The sequence below is a fragment of the Glycine max genome, chromosome 19 (genome assembly GCF_000004515.6).
Source record: "Glycine max cultivar Williams 82 chromosome 19, Glycine_max_v4.0, whole genome shotgun sequence".
In the NCBI taxonomy this organism is placed as follows: Eukaryota; Viridiplantae; Streptophyta; class Magnoliopsida; order Fabales; family Fabaceae; genus Glycine; species Glycine max.
In genome coordinates this window covers 49,262,932-49,285,573 of record NC_038255.2, presented here as the reverse complement: position 1 = coordinate 49,285,573, position 22,642 = coordinate 49,262,932, and the positions used below count along the sequence as shown (strand labels likewise).

Sequence of the window (22,642 nt, the reverse complement as noted above, 5' to 3'; positions counted from 1 at the left end):
TTATAAATTCTGATGAATTGTTGTAAATGATGATGCTATCTTCAATTTTACGGATCAAAAAAATAAAAATCAAAATAGAACCTTAATGATCATGATTAAAAATATAAAAATGTGTTGCTTGGAGAATCGACTCCTCGCCATTGGACGACGCCGTTTTTGTGAGACACTTAACTCCTCCTTAGTCAAGCTCCGGATAGTAAAAAGTACTCCTTACTCCTTAATCAAGCCCCCGATGGAGTAATTTGATACTCTGCATTTTCGAAGTTTCACTGCTGGTTTGATTCATACCTTATCCAAAAACCTTTTATGCAATCACTAGATTAGTTATCCAATTTTTATTTTCTTTTAGCTTTTCATTTCAATTTCAATTTAAAGACCACAAATAATTTAACCATTGCCTTGAAAATTGGAAATGTGCTATGAAATTTCGAAAAGCACTTTTTCCAAAAAAAAATCATACATAACCTACTGAGCACAAATATTTAATCTAAGCCAAATCATGAATTTGCAACTTAGTGACACAAAATGAAATGATCTCGGCTATTCTCAAACATTTTGAAAGCACCGTTGGTTAATTAGATGAGTGCTTATTTTAAAAAGACAACATGGAAAGGCAACATCCTTGCTCAGAAAAAAGTAAATAACATTGAACCAAAGGGCGCGGACTAACAGGAAAAGAAAAGCCTAATAATGAAATACTTCAGTTCTCCAACCCCATGCCTTAGATCAATGACGCAATTAGACACTAAGGGCATTTAAAGATGAACATGCCTACAAACAGATCAGGAATCAGGATTAAACCCTAGGCAAAGGATAAATTTGACAGGAAGGAACAACTCAGTCAAGAAAAGTCACCTGATACCAAAGGCTAGAACATAAAACATACAAAAAGGACAACTACATTTTTGAAGTACCATCGACGAGATTGCCAAGAAACTACAAATTGCAGCACCCGAAAACCAACATACCAAAGGCACACGCCGCATTAACAGCAAAGGATCGACCATATACATACGAGACACATAGAACCATCAGTTGACCGCCCAAAGTTCAAAAGCAATGTAAGCCAGCTTACACTACTATGAAACACTATCGCTATAAAACATACGATCTCAACAGGTAACGTTATTTTCATTCACAACCCATTAAAAATAATCCAAATACCACTTCATATTCGCATCCGATTCAAAAGTGAGATTACACCATCCAGTTCAAAAGACTGAGAAACACTTAATTCCTCAGAGCAGATATCTAAAAATTAACCAAAACATGTATATTACAACCGCAATAAAATAAAAACTATAGTCCAAATAGGCCTAACAAAAACCCTAAAACTCTTGAGAAGCTGATCCAATTTCGCCCTTCCCCTTGCCAACCTTCTTGGGAAGCAGAGTCTGATGAATATTCGGCAAGACACCTCCATTGGCAATGGTAACAGATCCCAAAAGCTTGCTCAGCTCCTCATCGTTCCTCACAGCAAGCTGAATGTGCCTAGGAACAATACGATTCTTCTTGTTATCCCTAGCAGCATTCCCAGCCAATTCCAAAACCTAAACAAAAACACACATCATCAACAAACCAAATTCGATTGATTCAAAATAAAATTAGGTCAATCAGAACACAATAAAAAATCAAAACTTTAAAACAAAAATTAAACCAAGACCAAACAGACTGATCAAAAACACAAGAACTAATCAAATCTAAACCTAATCGACAATCCAAAACAAACCTCAGCAGCGAGATACTCGAGCACTGCAGAGAGGTACACAGGAGCACCAGCACCAACACGCTCAGCGTATTTCCCAGCCTTAAGGAATCGAGCGATTCTTCCAACGGGGAATTGGAGACCAGCTTTCTGCGATCTTGAAACGGATTTGGAGGCTTTGGGCTTGCCCCTTCCGCCCTTGGTAGAACCACCGGTGGAACTCATCTTCTGATTGGCGGAGAAATTGGGAACCCTAACCCTAGAATTTGAGATTTAGAGCACGGAATGAGTGTGAGAACTGAGAAATCAGGCGCAGATGAAAGGGTTTGTGAGTGGAATGGAATTATATAGGACCCCATAATCCGCTCTAATTGGTCCAGAGGGTGAGACGCGGATTGCCAACGTGGCATCCACACTAAGATTCGCGGGAAACTACTTTTTCGTTTTCGAGCATTTTGGAACAAACCCGCGCCACAAAATCGGCAAGCCTAGGTTTTCCAATCATACAGTACGTGCCGTTTTCTGGTGTGTTCGAAATAAATTCTGCGAGGAAAAAATAATTATTTTTTATGGTGAAGGTGAAGTAACCAATAATTACATTTATTTTTTTCATGATTTTATAATATATAATCAAAACTTTATGTGTTATACAAACACACTATATAGATGGTAGATCAAAATTTGGGGTTTTCAATTTGTTAGAAAACGGGGATCGAAGAAATTCAATGGTTGGGAGGAAAAGATCCTGTCGCAAGCGGGAAGGGACATTCTTATCAAAGCAGTTGTCCATTTGCAATCACATTGAAGCCCTCCTGTACAATCCAACCAAGTTCTCTAAAAGGTCTATATCATCATTGCTCACGTACAGTTAACTTGTGTGTACTCTGAAACATCTCCCGAATGTAGGGTTGCCCTAATTGCACCATCGGGTGCCATTTCTTTGCTTCGTTGGCGAAGATAAAGACAGTTTAATAGTGCACAAGTAAAGTGGACAAAGTTATAAGCAAAGTTGTGTTTTGATATTGCAATATTGGATGGTAATGAGTTGATCAAATTTAGAAACCAGTTTGTCCTTCTCCCATTAAAAAGAAATTAACAGAGGAAATTACAACAGAGTGGACGTGAAAAATGCTTTCTTCTTATGCTTATTGCAAATTGCATGGAACATCCGTGCCCCGTATCACTCACTACCTAATAACCCACCCCCTGCGGCAAAAAGCTGCTGCTCCATCTACAATCACATAAGTAGAAATATAAGAACTTCAAAGGAGACATAGTAAGTTTCTTATTAGAGTTTTTTTTTCATTTCTTGTTAGAGTTTAATTTTCATATTTTGTTAGAGTAAAAACTTTTACAAATTCAGTAAATTAAAAAATATTTTAGATATAATTTTTAAAGTAATTATTATTAAAAATCAACAATTTTATTATATACTTCGACAATTTATGTATAAATAAATGAAAATGTAAAAATACTACATTATAATTAAATTCTTCTAATTATTTAGAGCGCTGGCTTAGAGACAAGCCTACTAAAATTTAAGTTTTAGGCTCACTAATTAATTTATTATTTAAATTAAACAAAAAAAGCCACATATATATTGGCAAAAAAAAAATGTAATATATAGCTCAATAGCTTAAAGTAAAATAAAAATAAAAATTTGCTTTAGGACACACAGTTGGGCCGACCTTTATTATATTATAAGTAGATAAAGACTGGACCTTCACCCCCTTACCTTGAAGAGAGTTTCAAACTTGCTTTTCACCAAGGAACACTCCAGTTTTATTTCCTGTAAGTTTTTAAGACACCTGAAAACCAACCCTTATTTTCTCATCAGCATATCCAATTTTAAAATAAAAAATAATTTGCCAAAGCTTAAAGATTATTATACATGGTATTTTGAAAAGATCCATATCCACAGTATATAAAAACTGATGTTGAATACTAGTTTCGAAGCTTACCCTTCAACATTTTTCTCCTCACAGTAGTTTCGGAAGGCAATGCAGACTTTCTGAACTCTCTGTGCGCCAATGCTGTATTTCCCAACAATCCAATAACCTTATCAAAACAATATTTTTTATTTCTTGTACAACTTTTGTGTTCATCCCTTAGTAAGTACTTTTGAATAAAGTAAGCTAGATATAAGATAATTGCATTCAGTATCATATACGATGTCAATCATCTGACATTCAATCACATAACGGATATTATCAAAATCATGTTAGCTGGAGAAGGAAGGAGGAGGAAAATGTGTCCTTTATAGAGAAATTATTATTGTGGTTCAGGACGACCACATGTCTATAATCTACATGACATATATGTAATCGAGTTTTTCAATTTACAAGAAAGAATTAAAAATATTTGGTTGCATATCATGTATGGATTGACCGAGACCATACATGATTGTTCTAAATCCTATAGTAATTTCTCCTGCTAGTGATCTCTCTCTCTCTCTCTTTCCCTTTAAGTACAAAGGAAGGTGATTCAATCTTGGATTTTATGTGCTTCCCTCTCTTTGGGGTGAAAATTTTGTGTCACTCCTTTGTTAGTTATGTGGGGGCGTGTGTGTTTTTGCAATGGAACACTAAGCTATCCAAACCACGTCTCTCTATCACATGTGCTTCTCACAGTGTCAAGCCTTGCAAGTTGCAACAGTAATAACACAATACTAGAGTGCTAGTACGGTGAAGCAAGGACATCAGCTGCTAAAAAGGGTTTAGCAGATTGATACTTGATAGTTGATATATACTTCTTCCACCAACTTAAGAAAAAACACCATCACCCCAAGTTGTACATCTTAAAATTAATGTCTCATGTGAAAAATATGTAACTTATATAGAGACTAATAAATAAATAATTAATAATTAAGAACTAAATTGTAATTGGATTAAATAAGAGAAGTTTCATCAAATAACTGTTACTTGATGAGACTAATGATTATAAAAGAGGGTTAATACATGTGAAATAAAAGAATAGTGTTTTCTCTCATCCATAGTCATCACGAACGTAAAGAGACAGAAATAATAGTTTAAAGTAGTGAAATCTTGTTTTTCTCATCTTTGAAGGAAATCAATCAAGTATATCGGAGAAAAGTCTATGGAGGAAGATACGCATTATCTACTTATTTATTATTTATAAGAATCATAGGTTTCAAGATCCTGTTGGTTTTCTATAATTGATAATTTACGAAATTCATTAATAGTTTTACTTTACGGTAACTCTGCTATTTAACTATGCTTAGACGCTCTTGGTGAACATTTTTTCACCTCTTTTTTTTTTTCTTACAAAACTTCTTTTAGTGCTACTCTACAAAGTGTTTCACGTCAATAATCCATATAATAAAGGTTTGTATTAAAAGTTTCCAAAGTGAATTTCCAATTTTGAGAGGAGAACAACGCCTTGTTTGTTTGTTGATCTTTTAAGAATGGAGAAACTAGTGGTAAAGAAATATATTATTACCTGGAGCTGCTACCTTTCAATTGGCGAACATGAGCTTCCACCCTTTTAAAATCAATGCTCTCCTGGCCTCTGTTCGGGACAGTGAGTTTAGATTTTAGAAAGAGATTCCCAGGGACACATTCATTCTATTGGTCCGAATACATAAAGTAAAACAAACAATGAACTAATTGGTGTGGCCTTACAGTGCCTTTGCCAGCTCATTAAGAAGCCTCTCTGCATCCTCAAAGAAAAGAGTCACCACTTCAACCACAAACTCTGGGTTGCTTTCATCTTGAAGTTGCTGAAGCTGGTTGAATTGATCATCCAGAAAACCCTTTTCAAATATATCAATCCACACACAGTGAGAAACAGAGAGAAAGCAGAAGATAAAAAACAAAAAAACAAAAACAGGTACAAGAAAGTAAGATACATGGCTTATGTATTAGGCTTTATTTTCTGCTTCACTTAATGCATATATTGGTAATTGTATGACATACTTACCTCTTCAAACAGGGAAGAAGTGTATTCAGCCAACTGTCTCTGCAACCGAGACACACCATACATTGTTGTTCTCGATCTCAAGATCTTAAGTAATTATTTCATCTTCCTTCTGCTACCTAGTTTATATGATTTATTCTGTTCTCAACTGGAAATTACTAATGCTTGCATAGAGATTTGGTTAATGTCACAATATGTGGAGAACTCTCTTACCACTGTCTCTCGAACTCGGTGTGGTTGCTTTTTATATATAGAAACCGTTGTCACCTACTGTTGTTTTGTTTCGGTTCTTAATTTTCCCATCAACCAATGATTTATAATTAGATGAGAATAAACTAAAACTTGAGTCTTTAAAATGGGATTTTCCTCACAAAATACATCTTACTCTAATTTAAATTGTGCGATTTTGTTAATACCAATTAATGTTTAAAAAATAGAATTGTCTTTATTAGCATATTGTTCGTAACTTAAAATTAAATGTTACATATTTCAGAGTTTTAGAGAACAAAAAAATAATGAGCAACTAATTGAATAATTGTTATCTTATAGATCCTAAAAAATATATTTTATCCTTGAAAAAGTATTAATTATATAAAGCACCGATTTATTTATTTAGTATGAGGTGTTGTTGGCAAAATCATACATGTGCGTTTCATTCTTTAAATTAAAGATACTAAAATAAAATGAGTTTAAATATGTTCAATGATTGAATGCGTCGTATACCATTCAAATAAAAGTTTAAAGGTTGAATTGTGTATTTACTCTTTGCCCCCTATATTTTTTTGTATCATCAAAGTTACATTTAATATTTTAATAAATATTCATTTATTGAACATGCATGCTCTTAAAAGATAATGGAAAGTTTCAAAAAGAAAAGAAAACAATAATAAAAAGTACAAATAGATATATTAAACTTTGACTTTTATTTTCTGTCAAAAAAACTGACTTTTATTCAAAGGAAAACTTAAAGAGTAAAAGTAAAACGTTAAACGAAAATAAAAGGGAAATGTTAATACTCTTTTTTAGTATGAGTACATTAAACATTAAATTTAAATAATCATTTCTCACTTCTTTGACCAACACTAAATTTTTTAAACACTCTCTTCTCTCTCCTTTTTCATAGATATTAAATTTTCAATGTCTCTCCTCTCTCATCTCTCACCACATATAAATGTATTATAAGAAAATGTATATTATGGAAAAACTATATAAATAAGAATATGCATTTATTTTAAAAAATACTAATAATTATACTATTTAAATGAATTTGAAAACTTAAATTTCTAAAAATAATTTACAGTAAAAAAATAGATTACGTTTTTTTTTTTACCTTTTTCAACCAAATTATTGGTTATGACCTCTAAGAGCCATATTTTTTTTCTTTTAAAAAAGAAATTTTTGTAATCTTAACGTTGTGCATATTTAATTTATATTAAAAACTTTTAATTACTTTTAAAAAAAAGGTAATCATTTACTAATATTTTTTTAAAGTCATGATTTCTTTATATTTAATTGTATGCTTATTGTGCATTATATGGAAATCAGCTTTTTTCTTGCTTTCGTTTAACATGTTCCTGAAGTTTTTAAGAATAACTATAAATTAAAATATTATGGTGAGAGATGAGGGAGGCGAGAGAAATATTAAAAATTTAATGTTCACAAGAGAAGAGAGTATTTGAAAATTTTAATATTGGTCAGAGAAGAGAGAAAAATATTATTTAGATTGAATAAGAAAATACTATATTATCATTAAGTTAAAGTTATTATAATAAATAATTTTATTATTATTTTTTCAAAATTTATGATATTAGTTGCTAATATGCTCATATTAAAAAGAGAAGAGAGGATGAGTGCATTAGCATTTCCCAAAATAAAATAGAGGGGTTTTTAATAGGTATAGCGTGTCAATAACTACAACCATTGATGCATTCCATGCACAAAAAAATTTGACCATTAATTACAAAGAGAGTTACTTTTTATATTGTTTTAATTTGTAAGAACTAAAAAAGTTAAAACTTTATAATAATGGACACATTTTACTAAATCAATAAGTTAGACCCTTCTGTTACTTTTCCATCTAATAACATATACTATTATATTTTAATAGAATGATAATCATAATTTTTTAAAAATATGATATTTATTAAGAAATTAAAAAACATAAAAATATGATATTTGATATTTTCAATATTTTTTATACTAATTTGATTTTTTTTAATTTATTACGTTTTTAAACCAATACCCTCATTAACAAAACCTTAATACAATGACGTATCCAACACACATGATCCAATCGTCTTTCCATCTTTTTAATTCAGAAATTATTGCCTGTCTCACCTTTCCCTTCTCTAATTTGATATTGCCACCCTCTATTATTTTGTTTAAAATTAGTTAATTTTAATACCTTACCTAGACCCAAGGTGCTATCTTGTCTGTTGGGGTAGTGGCATTTTCAAACTGAGGACCTCTCACTTCCTACCAACCTGTAAATTCTTGCTAAAGATAAGCATATCTTTCTATTTATAATTATTTTTTAGCTGTTGGACGAAAGTTAATTATTTTTAATTTCTGAAAATATTACCACGTTTTTTTTTATATATTTTAATATTTACAAATATTATATATTTTAAAATTTAAAAATACGTTTCTAGAAAAACTACCAACAAAATGGTCAGTGCAGTAATGGGAATACATATTATACATGAGGGTTAATATAGATATGTACCCAAAAAAAAAAGAATGATGTATAATTTTCGACAAAAAAAATTATACGCATTAATTTTTAAATGAAAAAATTTAAAAATTTACACAACAATTTTTCTTTCGATGTATATATCTCTTTCTTTCACATCATTTATTATATTTAAAACTTGTTTCGCTTTATTTCTTAATTGTAAAATTTATTATACAGACTCTCTTAAATGAAATACATAAGAAGTAACAGAGTGAGTAGTGTCTATAAAAGACTTTCTATAAGATAAAACTCCACTATTAGCTCACCACGCGGAGACATCATATCATCAACTATACGGGGCAATTTTCATTTTTTCCGGACATGCAAAAAATGGCAAAGAAAATTTAGACTCAAAGACAGATAATTGATGACAATATTTAATTATTTATGAACTATTGCTACAAAGGGTTCCTTAAAGATATTTTGGTTTGGATGAAACTTAGATGATTTTTTTATATATTTTTTATTAAGTTTTCTGTTTAGATGATATTGTGTGCGGATGCTTTTTCAAAATAATAATAACTTCTATTTAATATATATTATAGAAATTTAAATAAAACATCTACTCATCATTATATTAATTAAAGAAGATGTAACAGAAAAAAATGCCCTAAGCAACGTATAAAATGTTTTATGTAGTGAGTAGAGAAAAATTAACTTAAATATATGGGGGTGAAGTTATTGCAAAGCATGGCTAATTTTATGATATATGTTGTGGGGGAGGCTATTGACATTTGACACTCCAACATTTTCTATTCACATAACTCAAATTTTAATTTATGATGTTTTCCAATCTGCCAGTATTTTTTTTTACTGGAAACATACTTGGTGCCACTGGTACAGGACCTACAGCATCTCGTTTCTTCACAATTTTGGCGTGACTGGATTATATTCTACTTCAAACTGAGTTGCATTTGCATGTGTCAGAGGCTAAGGTGGGAGAGAAAAATACTACCAACTTACCCTGTTTTTTTTACACACTATTTATAAAACACCCATTTAAAATATAAGGCTTAGAAAATCAACTTAATCATTAATTAACGAGACTTACAGATGATTTTTTAAAGAAAGAGTGTGTACTTTTGATACGTTTCTTCTAATACACGTACACTCTAACAAATGTCAGTTTATAATAAAAAAAAAGTGTTAGAGATATACTTCTTCTAATATAAACTCTTTGATAAATTTTAATTTATAATAAAAAATGGGTAAAATACAGAATATGTAATTGGTCCAAATAAAATTGTATTCGAATCTCTCAAGCAAGGTATCTCGGACAAAGAAATTCCATTAAAATTAACCACCTTATTTAGACAAAATTCCTCCTTGATTCTCGTAGAAGATACATATAATTTCTATATATATATAAAAAAAAAGAAATATGTTGCTAAGAATAGGACTCCTCTAATAAGTTTTAGCCAACAAATATTTTGTTAAGATTGATTTAAGGTGAGAGATTGAGAAATGTTTGAGTAATGGTGGCATGAATATACTGGCATGTTGCCGCGTGCTTGAGTAAGCACGAGCTGTCTGTTTGAGCACCATCAGTCACATTCACATATATATCAACGAGTAAAATGACTAGTGAACAGAAGCAAAAGAACATGGTTCCTTGGCGTTGGTATTCATGCGACGGTACAAAGCTGTACCTTGTCTATTTTCTCATACAACTACTATTCCAAATTGGATTTGGAGGTAGCATAAGTGGAATAAAAGCTGTGCAACATGATGTTAGTCAATAATTGGATATTTTTAACACTTCCAAAGGGACCACCCCTTTGTCATGGACTTCATGCCAATCCATGCCAGTGGGGACAACAACCACTGTGGAACCATTATTTGATAGGTTTTAAGCTATTACTGCACCTTGCCACGGGAAGATAAGTTTAATGGTTATACATTTACAGTAAAACTGTTTTACTCTTAATCTGATATCAAAATTAAAGGCTTTAAACGAATCCCTGACTTAAAGGGAATGGGAATAAACAACTGGCTTTCTTCTCTTAGTGCAATCAGTTCTGGCACAAGACAATCCTGATTCAATTCCCGAAAACCTGACACCAGCAGTTTCTTCTGGGCATGTCCCTGAGAGGCTGAGACTACTATATAAGAGAAGCGTTCTAGTGGCCTAAGCTCCTAGTTACCGGTATTTAATTATAAATCATCTTCTTTCACATAATTTTTAAATTGATTAATGTAAAAGTCTATAAATTTATCATATATAAAGGGATTTAGTGTAAAACTAAAAAAATATGTATTATTTTTAAAGTATAAAAAGAAGAGAAAAGTAATTATAAACTATATATGTAAAAAAGATTTATATAATCATCTAATCATAATTCATCATATACGATAAATTTATTGACTTTAAAATAATTATCACGGTGAGTATAATTAAATAATTTTATAAAATTATACCTTAGACTTACAGTTAGTTAGGGTGCAAGTGACTTGGATTGGGTTGAATTTTATATATTTTTCAACCCAATACAATTAAATTTAATTGAGTTTGATTGAATTAGATTTATCTTTTTTATTTTATCAATTCAATCTAAATCAATCTAATTATAATTGGTTTGAATTGAGTTGGTTATAGGATTGTATCATTAAAAAAGGTCACCTCTTTTAAGTTTTGGAAAAATATTAAAAAAATCCTCAAATTTAAAAATAGTAAGGATATTTTTAAAAATTATAAAATATTCATATAATAAATAGATAAAATAATAAATCATAAATATATACTTATAGAACTATTCATAAAAAAATGTATTATCTTAAAATAAACATGAAAAGATAAAATCTAAAATAATATATTATGTTAAGATAAAAATGTATTATCTTGAAAATGAAATATGCTTAATTCAAAGTTTTTATTTTAATAATTTAATTATATGAAAGTTTGGTTGGGTTTTGGTTGATCCAAAACTTTAAATCCGTTATTCAATTTATTTCATAAAAATCTAATGAGCTGAATTAAATTAGAAGAGTTTACTGATTGAGTTCAAACCACTCACACCTGTTAAACTCTTATAAAAATCTGAAATATTATTGGAAGAATGTAACATTTCTAAATAAAAAATTTTTGGTACCTAAATTAAATGTAAACAATTAACAAAAATTCTGGATCACTAACACTATTTTCAATTTTGTATTCACATGACATTGCCTCCACAAGTCACTTCAGATGCCCAAAAGTATACCAAGAAAGAAAAAGATCCTATTTCCACAGATAAGAGTATTATTATGGCCTTGGCCATCCCTCTTTCTTTAAGATTACGGTTATTGATTATTGAAATTGACTAGAACTACAAAGTGCAAACAAAGCAATAGTGGTCTAAAAATTCAAATTGAGGCATCAAATCGATCACATGTTTTTGCTTTATGAGAAAATTTTCAAACATGGGCCAAACGAAGAATGTCAATTTGCCAGTGGCTTCTTTCTAGGAATGGAACATTTTCAATGTCATGTAAAGTCGGAAAAAGGATTAATTAAGCTAATATCTTAATCTTTTTTTGATGAGGACTAATATCTTAATCTTGATAACGAATAAGATTAGAAAGGCGAAAATTGCCTGTCTTCGTGAGACTATAGAGTCAACACAAATGCAGAGAAATATACACACAGTCAATTGTTTTTACATTCTAATTTCTTACTTTTTAATTAAGAAAATATTGTTTCAAGGTTTGTAAAGCTACTTATTTTGTGAAAGAGAACTTGAAAATATGCATTCTCATTCCCGATACTCATGCAAGCTTTGAAAAATTATTTTTATACATTATTAATTCTTTAAAAAAATGTTCACATTTTGCGGTTTTTCCCCTATGATAAGGGCTAAGGATAAGTATTGTTAAATAGCTGTCATAGAGGCGCTATAGCGCTATCGCATTGGGAATTTCTTGGATCTGGGATTAAGACTATTGTGGCCACTGGCAACTATGGGTATCGTTGTTGAGCATGTATCTTGCATCCTCTTATCCTCTTTGATGAGTCTCCGTCCAATTCAACTTTTTGAGTTAATTAACAAGGTTTGATGGTGATGTATTAATAATAGTCTAAAACAAATTTACATTACTATTTAATCACAAATTACTGTTAATATCACTTTTAAATTCAATTCACTATTAAAAATATGATTACCACAATATATAACGCCTTGAACTTACACCATTTTCACATAAATGTTGTGAAAGTTGGTGTCTATCCCATATAATTTTTTTCTCAATTGAGTCTCACCCTCCCCCTGTATATCCCATTAAAATATTTAAATTCAATTAACTATTAAAAATATGACTATCACAGTATAATGCTTAGCACTGACACCCTTTTTCTCATAAATTTTATGAAAGTTGATGCCTACCATAAGGCTTTTCTCTCAAGTTAGTGCCTACCATAAATTGTATCCCATTAAAAGCTTTAAATTCAATTCTCTAATAAAAATATTAATGACTTTCCCAATATAACGCTTAGAACTGACACCCTTTCTCATAAATTTTATGAAAGTTGATGCCTACCCTATAATACTTTTCTCTTAGTTCAGTTTCACCTTCCCCTTCCATTCTCCCTTCCATCGTTTCCCCCTGTCAATTCATTCACTCTCCTTTCAACTTCCTCCTCCACTGCATCACCCTCCCATGAAGGTGCAAATGAAAATGGAGGTCGTTATTGTGTTTGTATATATGATTTTGGTTTCTAATTTGGTGAATTTTCACTTTATGACTTTCTAGAATTACATTTTGATTTCTTGGATGGCTTTTAATTTTTCAGTCGCGGTTACTTTTTCAATTTATAGGTTTGTATGTGCCATTATTTTTAGAATGTGGACAATGGATCCAAGTATTTATTTTAATCTTTAATAATCAAGCATGTTATAAATAACACTTTGATAAATTATTTTAGGATATGTATATGTGAATTTGTTGGTTTTCACATGAAGAATAAATAATACTAAAATAAAGATTAAAATTCCAACAAGTTTATAATTTTTCACTTTGGAATTTTTCTATTTTATCGGTTTTGTATTGTGAAGTATTGAGGTTTTAATGTCCAATTTTGAGATTTATAATACTTTTGATCTTCATTCGCTTATAGATTTTAAAAATTACTTTTTTTATTGTTAAGAAATAGTTTTTTTTAATTAAGTAATGGTGCTTACATGTGGTTTTCACCTACATCATCTTTTTTGTACAATCTTTTTGTTTCTTTAGCTATACAATACTACTAGGAGGTGATGATTTTGTGTTGGAACATACTCAGAAAAATAACAAGATACTCAATAATACAACTCAACAAATTATCTAAATGATCTCAGTCGACTCGACATAAGCAGGTTACCATGGATTTTTGAAAACTAAAGATATCACACTCCAAATCTTTGGTTGTGTTACTTGTCTAAATATTATTTGATTGAATGATATGGAATATGTGGGAAAATGAGAGATTAAAGTCCTCTCCCTCCAATTTTAGTCTTGCTTTTAATATTAGAGAATTTATTTTTCTCTTTTTCTTCCCTAAAATCAAAGAGTCCAATAAAACACACACATAGACTTATACCCTCATGTATGTTAAAAAAAACTTTGTTGAAAAAATTTACTTTAATAATTTTTAAGATTGCCCAAATTAATATTTTCTGTTATAGATCACATATATTTGTTAAGAAATAATTTTCTTCAAATTTAAAAAAATGACATCTTGGGCCTTTGGCCCTGTTTATATGCAAAAAGAAAAACAGATTTACATCATTATAGGATTAATTAATCTTTTCCATTATTTTTTTCGTATAGAAAATTATTTGTTAACCGTCATACTTAAGAAGAATATATAGAACTAGAACTATCTTCATGCTTTGCACGGTGGGCAATACAATTTTAATGAAAATAAAAATGATATATATGCAAAAGAAAAAAAATGTGAATGCATGCGAAGAAATTAATAACATCCAAATGCGGGACATGTGAGAGGCGCGAAGTGTATCTGTGTAGGTCAGAGAAAGAAGAAAACAAGGTAAGTTGAATTATATAATTCAACCCTAACTCGTTATTTTTTTAAAATGTTTTATACATTGAATGGTTAAATATTGTTTTGTTGGACGTAATATTTTGTGAACTATTATCTTGATGATAACTTCTAGAAAATATTTGTCAAACCATGTTTATGTTTGAATGGTTTATATATTTTTATTTGTTTAATAGGTCAACTTATGAGTCATCTATCTTTTTAATATTTATTTATTTTTTAATTCTTGTGAATTGAATTGAGATTTTTAACCCAATTTTAAAAAATTTAATTAGTAGAACTTTTTGTCCATTTTGACATCTATAAAAAGAGGAGTTGGAGAGATCATCAACTTTTCATAATTTAATTTTAAATTTTGATAACAAAGAACTTAATGTAAGTCTATCGATCATCCCGTCTTTTCTCTTCCATTAAATCAACAAGTCCAAGAGAGTTTATTTCTATTGACTTTCAAATGCTATAAGATGGAAGTTACTGGACTCTTTGATTCTAGGAAAGAAAGAGGGAAAGCATAATCCCCTAATATTAAAAGCGAGACAAAAATTAGAGGGAGAGGACTTTAACCTCTCATCTTCGATCTCTCTCATCTTTGATTTCTATTATTTTCTATCCTACAATCAAATACTATTTAGCCATGTAACACAACTCAAGGTTTTGAATATGGTGTCCTTAGTTCTCAAGAACCTAAGGCAACCTTCTTATCTCGATTGAGATCACTTAGATAGATTCTTGAGTTGTGTTATTTAGCATCTAGTGACTCCTCCGTTCCAACACAAAGTCATCACCTCTTAGCAGTATTGCAACCTGCAGCCAACAGCGAAAATGTGATAAATCTTCTCTTTAAAGCAAAGTCAGCATAATAAAAAAAAGGTTAATACTTTGTAATCCTCTATGATATTTAATTTAAACAAGTTAACTGAAAAACATAAATAATTACAGTAACCTGCAATATCTTAGTTTATTTTCACTATAATTACAGTAATGCAACATTTTAGGTTGCATATACTTGCCTGACTCATTCCGGGACGTAAGAAAAGATACTTCTCAACACAGAGATGCAGTCAAAACAACACGATCCATTTGTTCCCGATCATAATGATCACCCAGAGAAGGATCAACAAGGTCCTTAATGTTATAGGCTTCAAATAAAGGCTTGGCCTACAAGTCTAATCCCACAAAATGCAGCATGGATTCAGGGTCAGATATAGGGAGATGGGGATAACAAATAAATTAGAGTCAACTCATTTTCATCTCATCTGTGAATTTAGGAAAAATCAAGGGAACTCATCTCACTTTTTTAATTATTTTTTTGTAAACTCTTAAACAATTCATATATTAATTGTTGAAATAAATTACACTGATATCTTGTAAGGTTTCATGGGATGGCACAAAATCCTCCTAGTTTTTATACTCCTACACTAACTGTTTGAAAAATGTTGCTCTAATTGTTTGTAAGCCAGCCCTAAGGGGGTTGATGACCTAGACCCATAGTTGAAGAGAACAACAAAAAGGATTTACAAACCTTTAATACAAAAATCAAAAGGAAAAATTTTTAATTTTTTTTTTGGTGATTATGCTTCAACGTCGTCTTCTTGTTTTCTTCAAAACTCTTTCCATCCCTAAATTTTAACTTATCCAAACATTAAAGATAACAAAAATTCAGTTTTCAACAAAAGACTAAACTCCTATGCACATGTAATATTGTGTATGTAACTAGGATTTTACTTTTTTTATATAAATTTATATATATATATATATATATATATATATATATATATTAAATATTTTAAATGATTGTAGCATATAAAAATATAATTCTGTATGGAAAAATTAAGTTTACTGTTATATTAAATTATGAAGTCACAATTTAATATTTTTATATATTCACCAAAAAAGTCACAATTTTCTGTCTCCTAGTACAAAAATATCAACTGAATAAAAAAATATAAAAGGGATCATTTTAGTATGTGAACGGATAATTCAATAAAAATTTAATTCTTAAAAGATTAAAAATTTTAATTTAATCATTGAATATATAAAAATGTGACAATTATATTTTACATAAAATTTAATAAAAATTTAATCTTTAATTTTTATAACATAATATAATATTAGTTTTAAAAATAATTTATTATCAAATTAGTCTTTAAATATTATATTTTAATAACAAAATGATATCATAAACTTAATGACGAACTATTATCGTATAATTTAGACATTCAAAAATTAAATACTTTTTTTTGAATTAAATAATCACTAACTTATATATTTAAAGATTAAAATGATTATTTATTTAAATAAAAAATGATCAATCCAACTTTTTCAAATTCTAGAAAACACAACCAAAACATATTTGTATTGAATGCTTAAAGGAAAATATACATAAAAACATGTTTTTAATTATGGAACATATTTTTAAAAAAATATCTTTTTTAACTAAAAAATTAATTAAGACACAAATTATTTTTATTTTTTTGTCACATTCGTCCCTCTCCAAAATCATGTCAATGTGTAGAAATTAGAAAATTAGTGCCGCCGCCCTGTTGGCGGCTGTTAGACTAGAATTCAAATAGGACAAATTTTAAAAAAGTAAAAAATAGATATAAAAACATGTTACTTATTAGGAGTAGTATTTTTTTAATAGTAGTACATTGTATTTTTTATTTATTTAACAACGCCCATAGCGTCACAACACAAGTTTAAGGACGCAGCACATGTCATTACATGGACTTGGGTCTTTTATTAAGTTAAATTATAAACATTTTTAAAGTTTTGGCTAAGCATGACACGCATATTCAGCACGATTTCAAAGTTTTTTTCTTTTATTAATGATTTCAGAGTTTTTAACGTTGTCCCTTATTTTATTTCCTTATCTTTGCAAGTTGATACGGTATTTTTCCTTTTTTTTTATTTCCTTATTTTTAAGTTGAAAACGTAAAAAAGAATGTAGTTTAATTGGTTGATGTGTGAGTAATTATAAATTTCTAACACTCTTTTGATTCTTCTTAATAAAAAAAATCTTAAACTTGATAATATTTCTCCAAAAAAAATTGGAATTAATGTTATCTACCGTTAATTGCAATTAAAGTTGATATAGCTTTCCCACTGTCATTTTTAAAAATGTTTTAACATTTTGAACGATTATTAGTATAAAAAAATATAGTAAGTATTTTTTTACAATTAAAAGATTATATATTTTAGGGTCTTGTTAATATGTGTTTTTATTGATTAAAAAATTAAAATAAAAAATATTTACCGTAGAAATTATAAGAAAACGTAAAAAAAAATTATGGATAACATAACTGTGCACATCATCATAAAACTTTTATTTTAAAATTTAATATCGAACCCGCAAGTGTCACGCGCACGCCACAAAATGAAAGAAAAAAAAAAGAGAAAAGATTTGAAAAGTGCGAAGTTTGTTTGTTGGAAACACGACACTGATTCCGCATCCAAATCTTTGATCTGAATGTCATGTAATTATGGTCAACGCCATTGACCAACTAAGTGTTTTAAAACCTTCCTTCCTCTGCTTTGCTTTTCATAGAACGCAAAGCATGGACAACAAAACCGATTTCTCAAGTCCTCTTCTCCCCACAAGTTACGGTCCCAATGATGCCGTTGACTCTCAGGGCAAAGGCCCTTCTTCTTCTTCCATACCAACTACTCTTATAATCACTACCCTCGTCGCTGTTTTTGGTTCTTACGTTTTTGGCTCTGCTGTTAGTTTCTATTTCTATCTATCTTCATGCTTTTTTCTTCTCCCAAACATATTTCTTAAGTTAAGATCATTTCTGATTGTTTCGTAATCTAAAATGTGTAAAAGAAATTAAACTCTAACTCAAAATGACCACTGGTAATTTTGCAGATTGGGTATTCATCACCTACTCAATCTGCAATCATGCGTGACCTCAATCTCGGAGTGGCCCAGGTTTCAACCCCCCCTTTTCTTTTCTTACATTTATTACACCTTGTTCTATTATTTATTGGTCATCACTCATCACTTTTGTTTGAACTATTTGTACTTTTGTAGTACTCAATTTTTGGTTCAATATTGACGATTGGAGCCATGATTGGTGCCGTTGTGAGTGGTAGAATAGCTGATTATGCTGGTCGTCGAGTTGTAAGTCATAGCCTCGCCGCATTAATTCTGGTTTCAATGTTGTTGTTGTTGTTGACCTTTGGTTATTCTGCTTTTTGCTGTGCAGGCCATGGGATTCTCCCAGGTTTTCTGCATCTTGGGATGGCTTGCCATAACATTCTCAAAGGTTTCCCATTCATTTCTTCCACTTCATTCCCAAATTTATCTAAAGTTGCACGCTTAGTAATAGTGGAATATATCTGAAAACTTGGAATCTTGAAGTGGTGGTAACCTTTCCTAAAGAGGAAAATACTTAACTATATTTCAAGGTAGGGGAGAAAGACATTCATGGAAAGAATGCATTTTACTATTGAGTACTTAAAGTACATGCCTTGGTAGGCTTAAATACCTTTTTTATGGGAATGATTACAAACAAAAGGTTTGGACATTACATGGATGATAAACAAAAGACAAAAACTATAGGAATTAAAAGTGAAAAACTGATATATTTGGAGGGATTAAAAAAGTATTTAAACCGGCCCTGGTATTATAAGCACAATGAAGTAATGGATATAGTAAGGGGTAAGGACAGAAGACCCTGAGCGACTGAACCACTATGATTCTATTAGTTGAATGTCTTCATCCCATGGGTTTTCCTCAAGTTCAGTTGTTGATGTCTAAAATTTGGTGTTTTTTGAAGGTTGCTTGGTGGCTTTATGTTGGAAGACTGTTGGTAGGATGTGGGATTGGCCTTCTATCTTATGTGGTAAATTTTGTGACTGTGCTATATGTTATGATTGCAGTTCAAATGATATTCAGTCACTCAAGAAATACTCATACTACATAGTTTCCTTTGTATATTAGGTACCAGTTTATGTAGCAGAAATAACACCCAAGAATCTTCGAGGGGCATTCACTGCAGTTCATCAGGTAAAGCAATACTAGAATGATTCAATCTTAGTATCATTTTACTCTTATTGTATATACCATAGCACTTATGTTTTACTATGTCATTTATAGGCTTATTTAAAATCCCTATTTGGTCTTATTTTGACAGTTAATGATTTGTTGTGGGATGTCATTAACTTATCTTATTGGAGCATATGTGAATTGGCGGATCTTGGCTACAATAGGTAATATTCTTCTTTCTTGTGTTCTTTTCACAAACCAAATTAAAAAAAAAAAGGCTCCATGTAACTCTTGTTTTTTGTCTTTGTCTCAGGAATTATTCCGTGTCTTGTGCAGCTTCTGAGTCTTCCCTTCATCCCTGATTCTCCTAGGTGGCTGGTGAGTCGTTCATAGCTTTGGTAATTTTATTGTATTGGCTGCTCATGTTGGACACTGCTCACACTAGGAATTGATCCTTTTCATCACTTTTATCAAATTATTGGAGTCAAGACATGTCATTGGACAAAATATCTTGAGTGATACTTGCAATCTTCTGCAGGCTAAGGCTGGTCGCTTGAAAGAGAGTGATTCTGCTTTACAGCGCCTCAGGGGGAAGAATGCTGATGTTTATCAAGAGGCCACTGAAATCAGAGTATGTAACTAGTTTTTGTTCATTAGGATGTTACACTTGAGTTACAATCTTGGATGCAAAAGAAGGGAAATAAAAAAGGAAGATACCTCAGTATAATCTATCATATTTTGCATTGTACCTTTATTTGTAGGATCATACAGAAGCCTTTCAAAAGCAAACAGAAGCTAGCATCATTGGCTTATTTCAAATGCAATATTTGAAGTCACTTACCGTGAGCATTCTAAATCATCCCTATTCATATGGTCCATCTTAACTTTTTGCAGGGCTCTTATCTTATTTAGTTACTTGGTTGGTTAGGTAGGAGTTGGCTTGATGATACTGCAACAGTTTGGAGGGATTAATGGCATTGTTTTTTATGCAAACTCTATATTTATATCTTCTGGTATGTGCAGCTCCTTTTTTATGCCTTATCCATCGTATGGCAAGTAAGAAAATGAATATGATAATATCGGATTTCACACAAAAGCAAAAACTCTTATCCATGACAGGGTTTTCAGAAAGTATTGGAACAATAGCAATTGTTGCCGTTAAGGTTCTTAATTTTCTTCACATGATTGCATCATTTCTCTGTGCTTAATTCTGTATAATAAGATGGATGCTTTGATGAGTGTACCTTTCATTCTTGTTTTTCATACCATTCCGTCATTTGTCTTTATAGATTCCAATGACAACTATAGGAGTACTTTTAATGGATAAATCTGGAAGACGACCACTTTTGCTGGTAAAAAAGTTTGGACCATTGTTCCTACTCTACATTTTTGCAGTGTTTTGAAAGTTCTGAATCCAAAAGTTTTATTCTCATACAGGTGTCTGCAGTGGGAACATGCGTAGGATGCTTCCTGGCAGCCTTGTCATTCGTTTTGCAGGTTCTTTTAATAACAGAATCTGATCTAGTAAGTTGTTTTTCGCATGAATTTCTAAGAATAATTAGGATTGCTGATGCAGGACTTGCATAAGTGGAAAGGAGTTAGTCCCATTTTGGCGCTAGTGGGTGTATTGGTAATGTTCATGCACTCATACACTAGTGTGAAATCTCATAAATTTAACTTAAATGGATTGTGTCATTACTATATTTTATGACCCTGAAAGAGTCATGTGGAACTCCTAGCTAATAATCTGTTATGTAACAATAGCACAACTGAGTGAAATTTCGTATATTAGTATTTCTGGCATATCTAGTGAAGTCTTTGAATTCTTGCTGGACTTATATGATGTGCCTCATACTCTTTCAGTTTTTCATTGGCCTTGTATTTTTTCTTAGCGACATAGAATTGGTTTCAACATTTGAAAGATGCCTCTGAAGTCTCAATAAGAATCCAATTCCTGTTAAGTATTGAGTCCAACATTTGGTTCCATATCTTGAACGTGATTTCCACATTTCATAGTTATGGCTTCTGCATTCCAAACATGATTTCTTCCTTCTCAACAAAATTTCCAAACATGGCAAAAGTGATTCTCCTATTAATTTTTTTTTAATGGCCAGGTATACGTGGGATCTTACTCTATAGGCATGGGAGCAATTCCGTGGGTTATAATGTCTGAGGTAGCTTTGTCTAACTATGCCTAAACTCGGGAAATAACAAATTCAAACACAAAAAATCATCAGCATGATGAATGGTTATATTTTATTTTCCAGATATTTCCCATCAACGTGAAGGGTTCTGCTGGAAGCCTTGTGACTTTGGTTAGCTGGTTGTGTTCCTGGATTATATCATATGCTTTTAACTTCCTCATGAGTTGGAGTTCAGCAGGTATGTTATCATTTAATTTTGATCCTGAGGGTAAAAATAAAAAAAAAAAAAGTTGAGAAAAAGTTTTAAGAAAATAGTGAAGAAAAATAAAAACGTAATGAGTCCTTATTTTATATATGGAATAAAATTTATATATGTATGTTTGGGCAGGAACTTTCTTCATGTTCTCTGGCATATGTGGCTTCACTGTGCTATTCGTAGCAAAACTAGTACCAGAGACCAAGGGCCGTACACTAGAAGAAATTCAAGCTTCTCTGAATTCATATTCTTCTAAGAGATGAATTCCATGCATAATAAACCCAGTAAGAAATTTCCAAAATGGCATATTGACGATGGCTTCGTGAAACAAGCTTGTCATTGAAAAAAGAAGGGATATGCATACGTTAGTCTGAATGAAGAAAATTACATTCAGCAAGCATCACAATAATTTTATTGAGACTCGTGATGTACACATATCCTTACAATTAATTGTTTGTACTATATATAGATACTACTTAATATGTAGATTTATTTTTTAATATTTTTTTGAGACTGTAACATGTAGCTTTGAATATTTGATTTTAAACTTAGTGTCCCAGCCATGGGACATGTTTCACTCCGTAAATGAAATTGCAAGTTAATGTGCTCTATAAAAGTCCTCTCATTTTTCACGTCTTAATTTTTTACACATTACATTCTTCTCAATCTTTTAATCGTATTATCTATCTTATATATTGTCTTTTACTTTCGACCATGGGACATTCTTCTCATGTTTCTCTATTTTGTATATATTGTCTTTTAATCAGTCCAAAATTGAGGAGAATATGAAAGTCAGATCAGAAATTCCAAGTACGAGCACACCATATATTTAAAATTATATCATGGACTTGCAAAATCCGTTTA

The 22,642-nt window shown here is 30.7% G+C and overlaps 3 protein-coding genes across 5 annotated transcripts; 1 reads left to right on the top strand and 2 right to left on the bottom strand.

Moving 5' to 3' along the window:
- Window positions 1-1,145: 1,145 nt before the first annotated feature.
- Window positions 1,146-2,023, bottom strand: LOC100305465 (uncharacterized). The gene is made up of 2 exons (NM_001248841.2): window positions 1,730-2,023; window positions 1,146-1,550 (listed from the first exon to the last, which is right to left on the bottom strand). The coding sequence occupies exons 1-2, from the start codon at window positions 1,928-1,930 to the stop codon at window positions 1,329-1,331; spliced, it is 423 nt and encodes a 140-aa protein (NP_001235770.1). The 5' UTR covers window positions 1,931-2,023; the 3' UTR covers window positions 1,146-1,328.
- Window positions 2,024-2,705: 682 nt separating this feature from the next.
- LOC100817681 (histidine-containing phosphotransfer protein 1) lies at window positions 2,706-5,906 on the bottom strand. Its single transcript, XM_003553693.5, has 6 exons — window positions 5,645-5,906; window positions 5,347-5,477; window positions 5,165-5,233; window positions 3,667-3,738; window positions 3,441-3,513; window positions 2,706-2,936 (listed from the first exon to the last, which is right to left on the bottom strand). The coding sequence occupies exons 1-6, from the start codon at window positions 5,705-5,707 to the stop codon at window positions 2,886-2,888; spliced, it is 459 nt and encodes a 152-aa protein (XP_003553741.1). The 5' UTR covers window positions 5,708-5,906; the 3' UTR covers window positions 2,706-2,885.
- Window positions 5,907-17,827: 11,921 nt separating this feature from the next.
- LOC100817150 (sugar transporter ERD6-like 5) lies at window positions 17,828-22,394 on the top strand. 3 transcript variants are annotated; one of them, XR_001386585.3, is made up of 18 exons: window positions 17,828-18,110; window positions 18,257-18,319; window positions 18,422-18,511; window positions 18,597-18,656; window positions 19,170-19,235; window positions 19,334-19,399; window positions 19,527-19,602; window positions 19,692-19,756; window positions 19,917-20,009; window positions 20,140-20,220; window positions 20,307-20,391; window positions 20,498-20,541; window positions 20,668-20,730; window positions 20,816-20,875; window positions 20,955-21,008; window positions 21,271-21,334; window positions 21,493-21,552; window positions 21,646-21,726. XR_001386585.3 is itself a non-coding variant. In XM_003553692.5 (18 exons), the coding sequence occupies exons 1-18, from the start codon at window positions 17,871-17,873 to the stop codon at window positions 22,039-22,041; spliced, it is 1,512 nt and encodes a 503-aa protein (XP_003553740.4). In that variant the 5' UTR covers window positions 17,828-17,870; the 3' UTR covers window positions 22,042-22,394. The 3 variants fall into 3 exon arrangements, 1 of the variants encoding a protein (XP_003553740.4); XM_003553692.5 differs by lacking the exon at window positions 21,271-21,334 and adding an exon at window positions 21,911-22,394 and having other exon boundaries at window positions 21,646-21,760; XR_005889971.1 differs by having other exon boundaries at window positions 21,271-21,552; window positions 21,646-21,735.
- The last annotated feature ends 248 nt before the right edge of the window (window positions 22,395-22,642 follow it).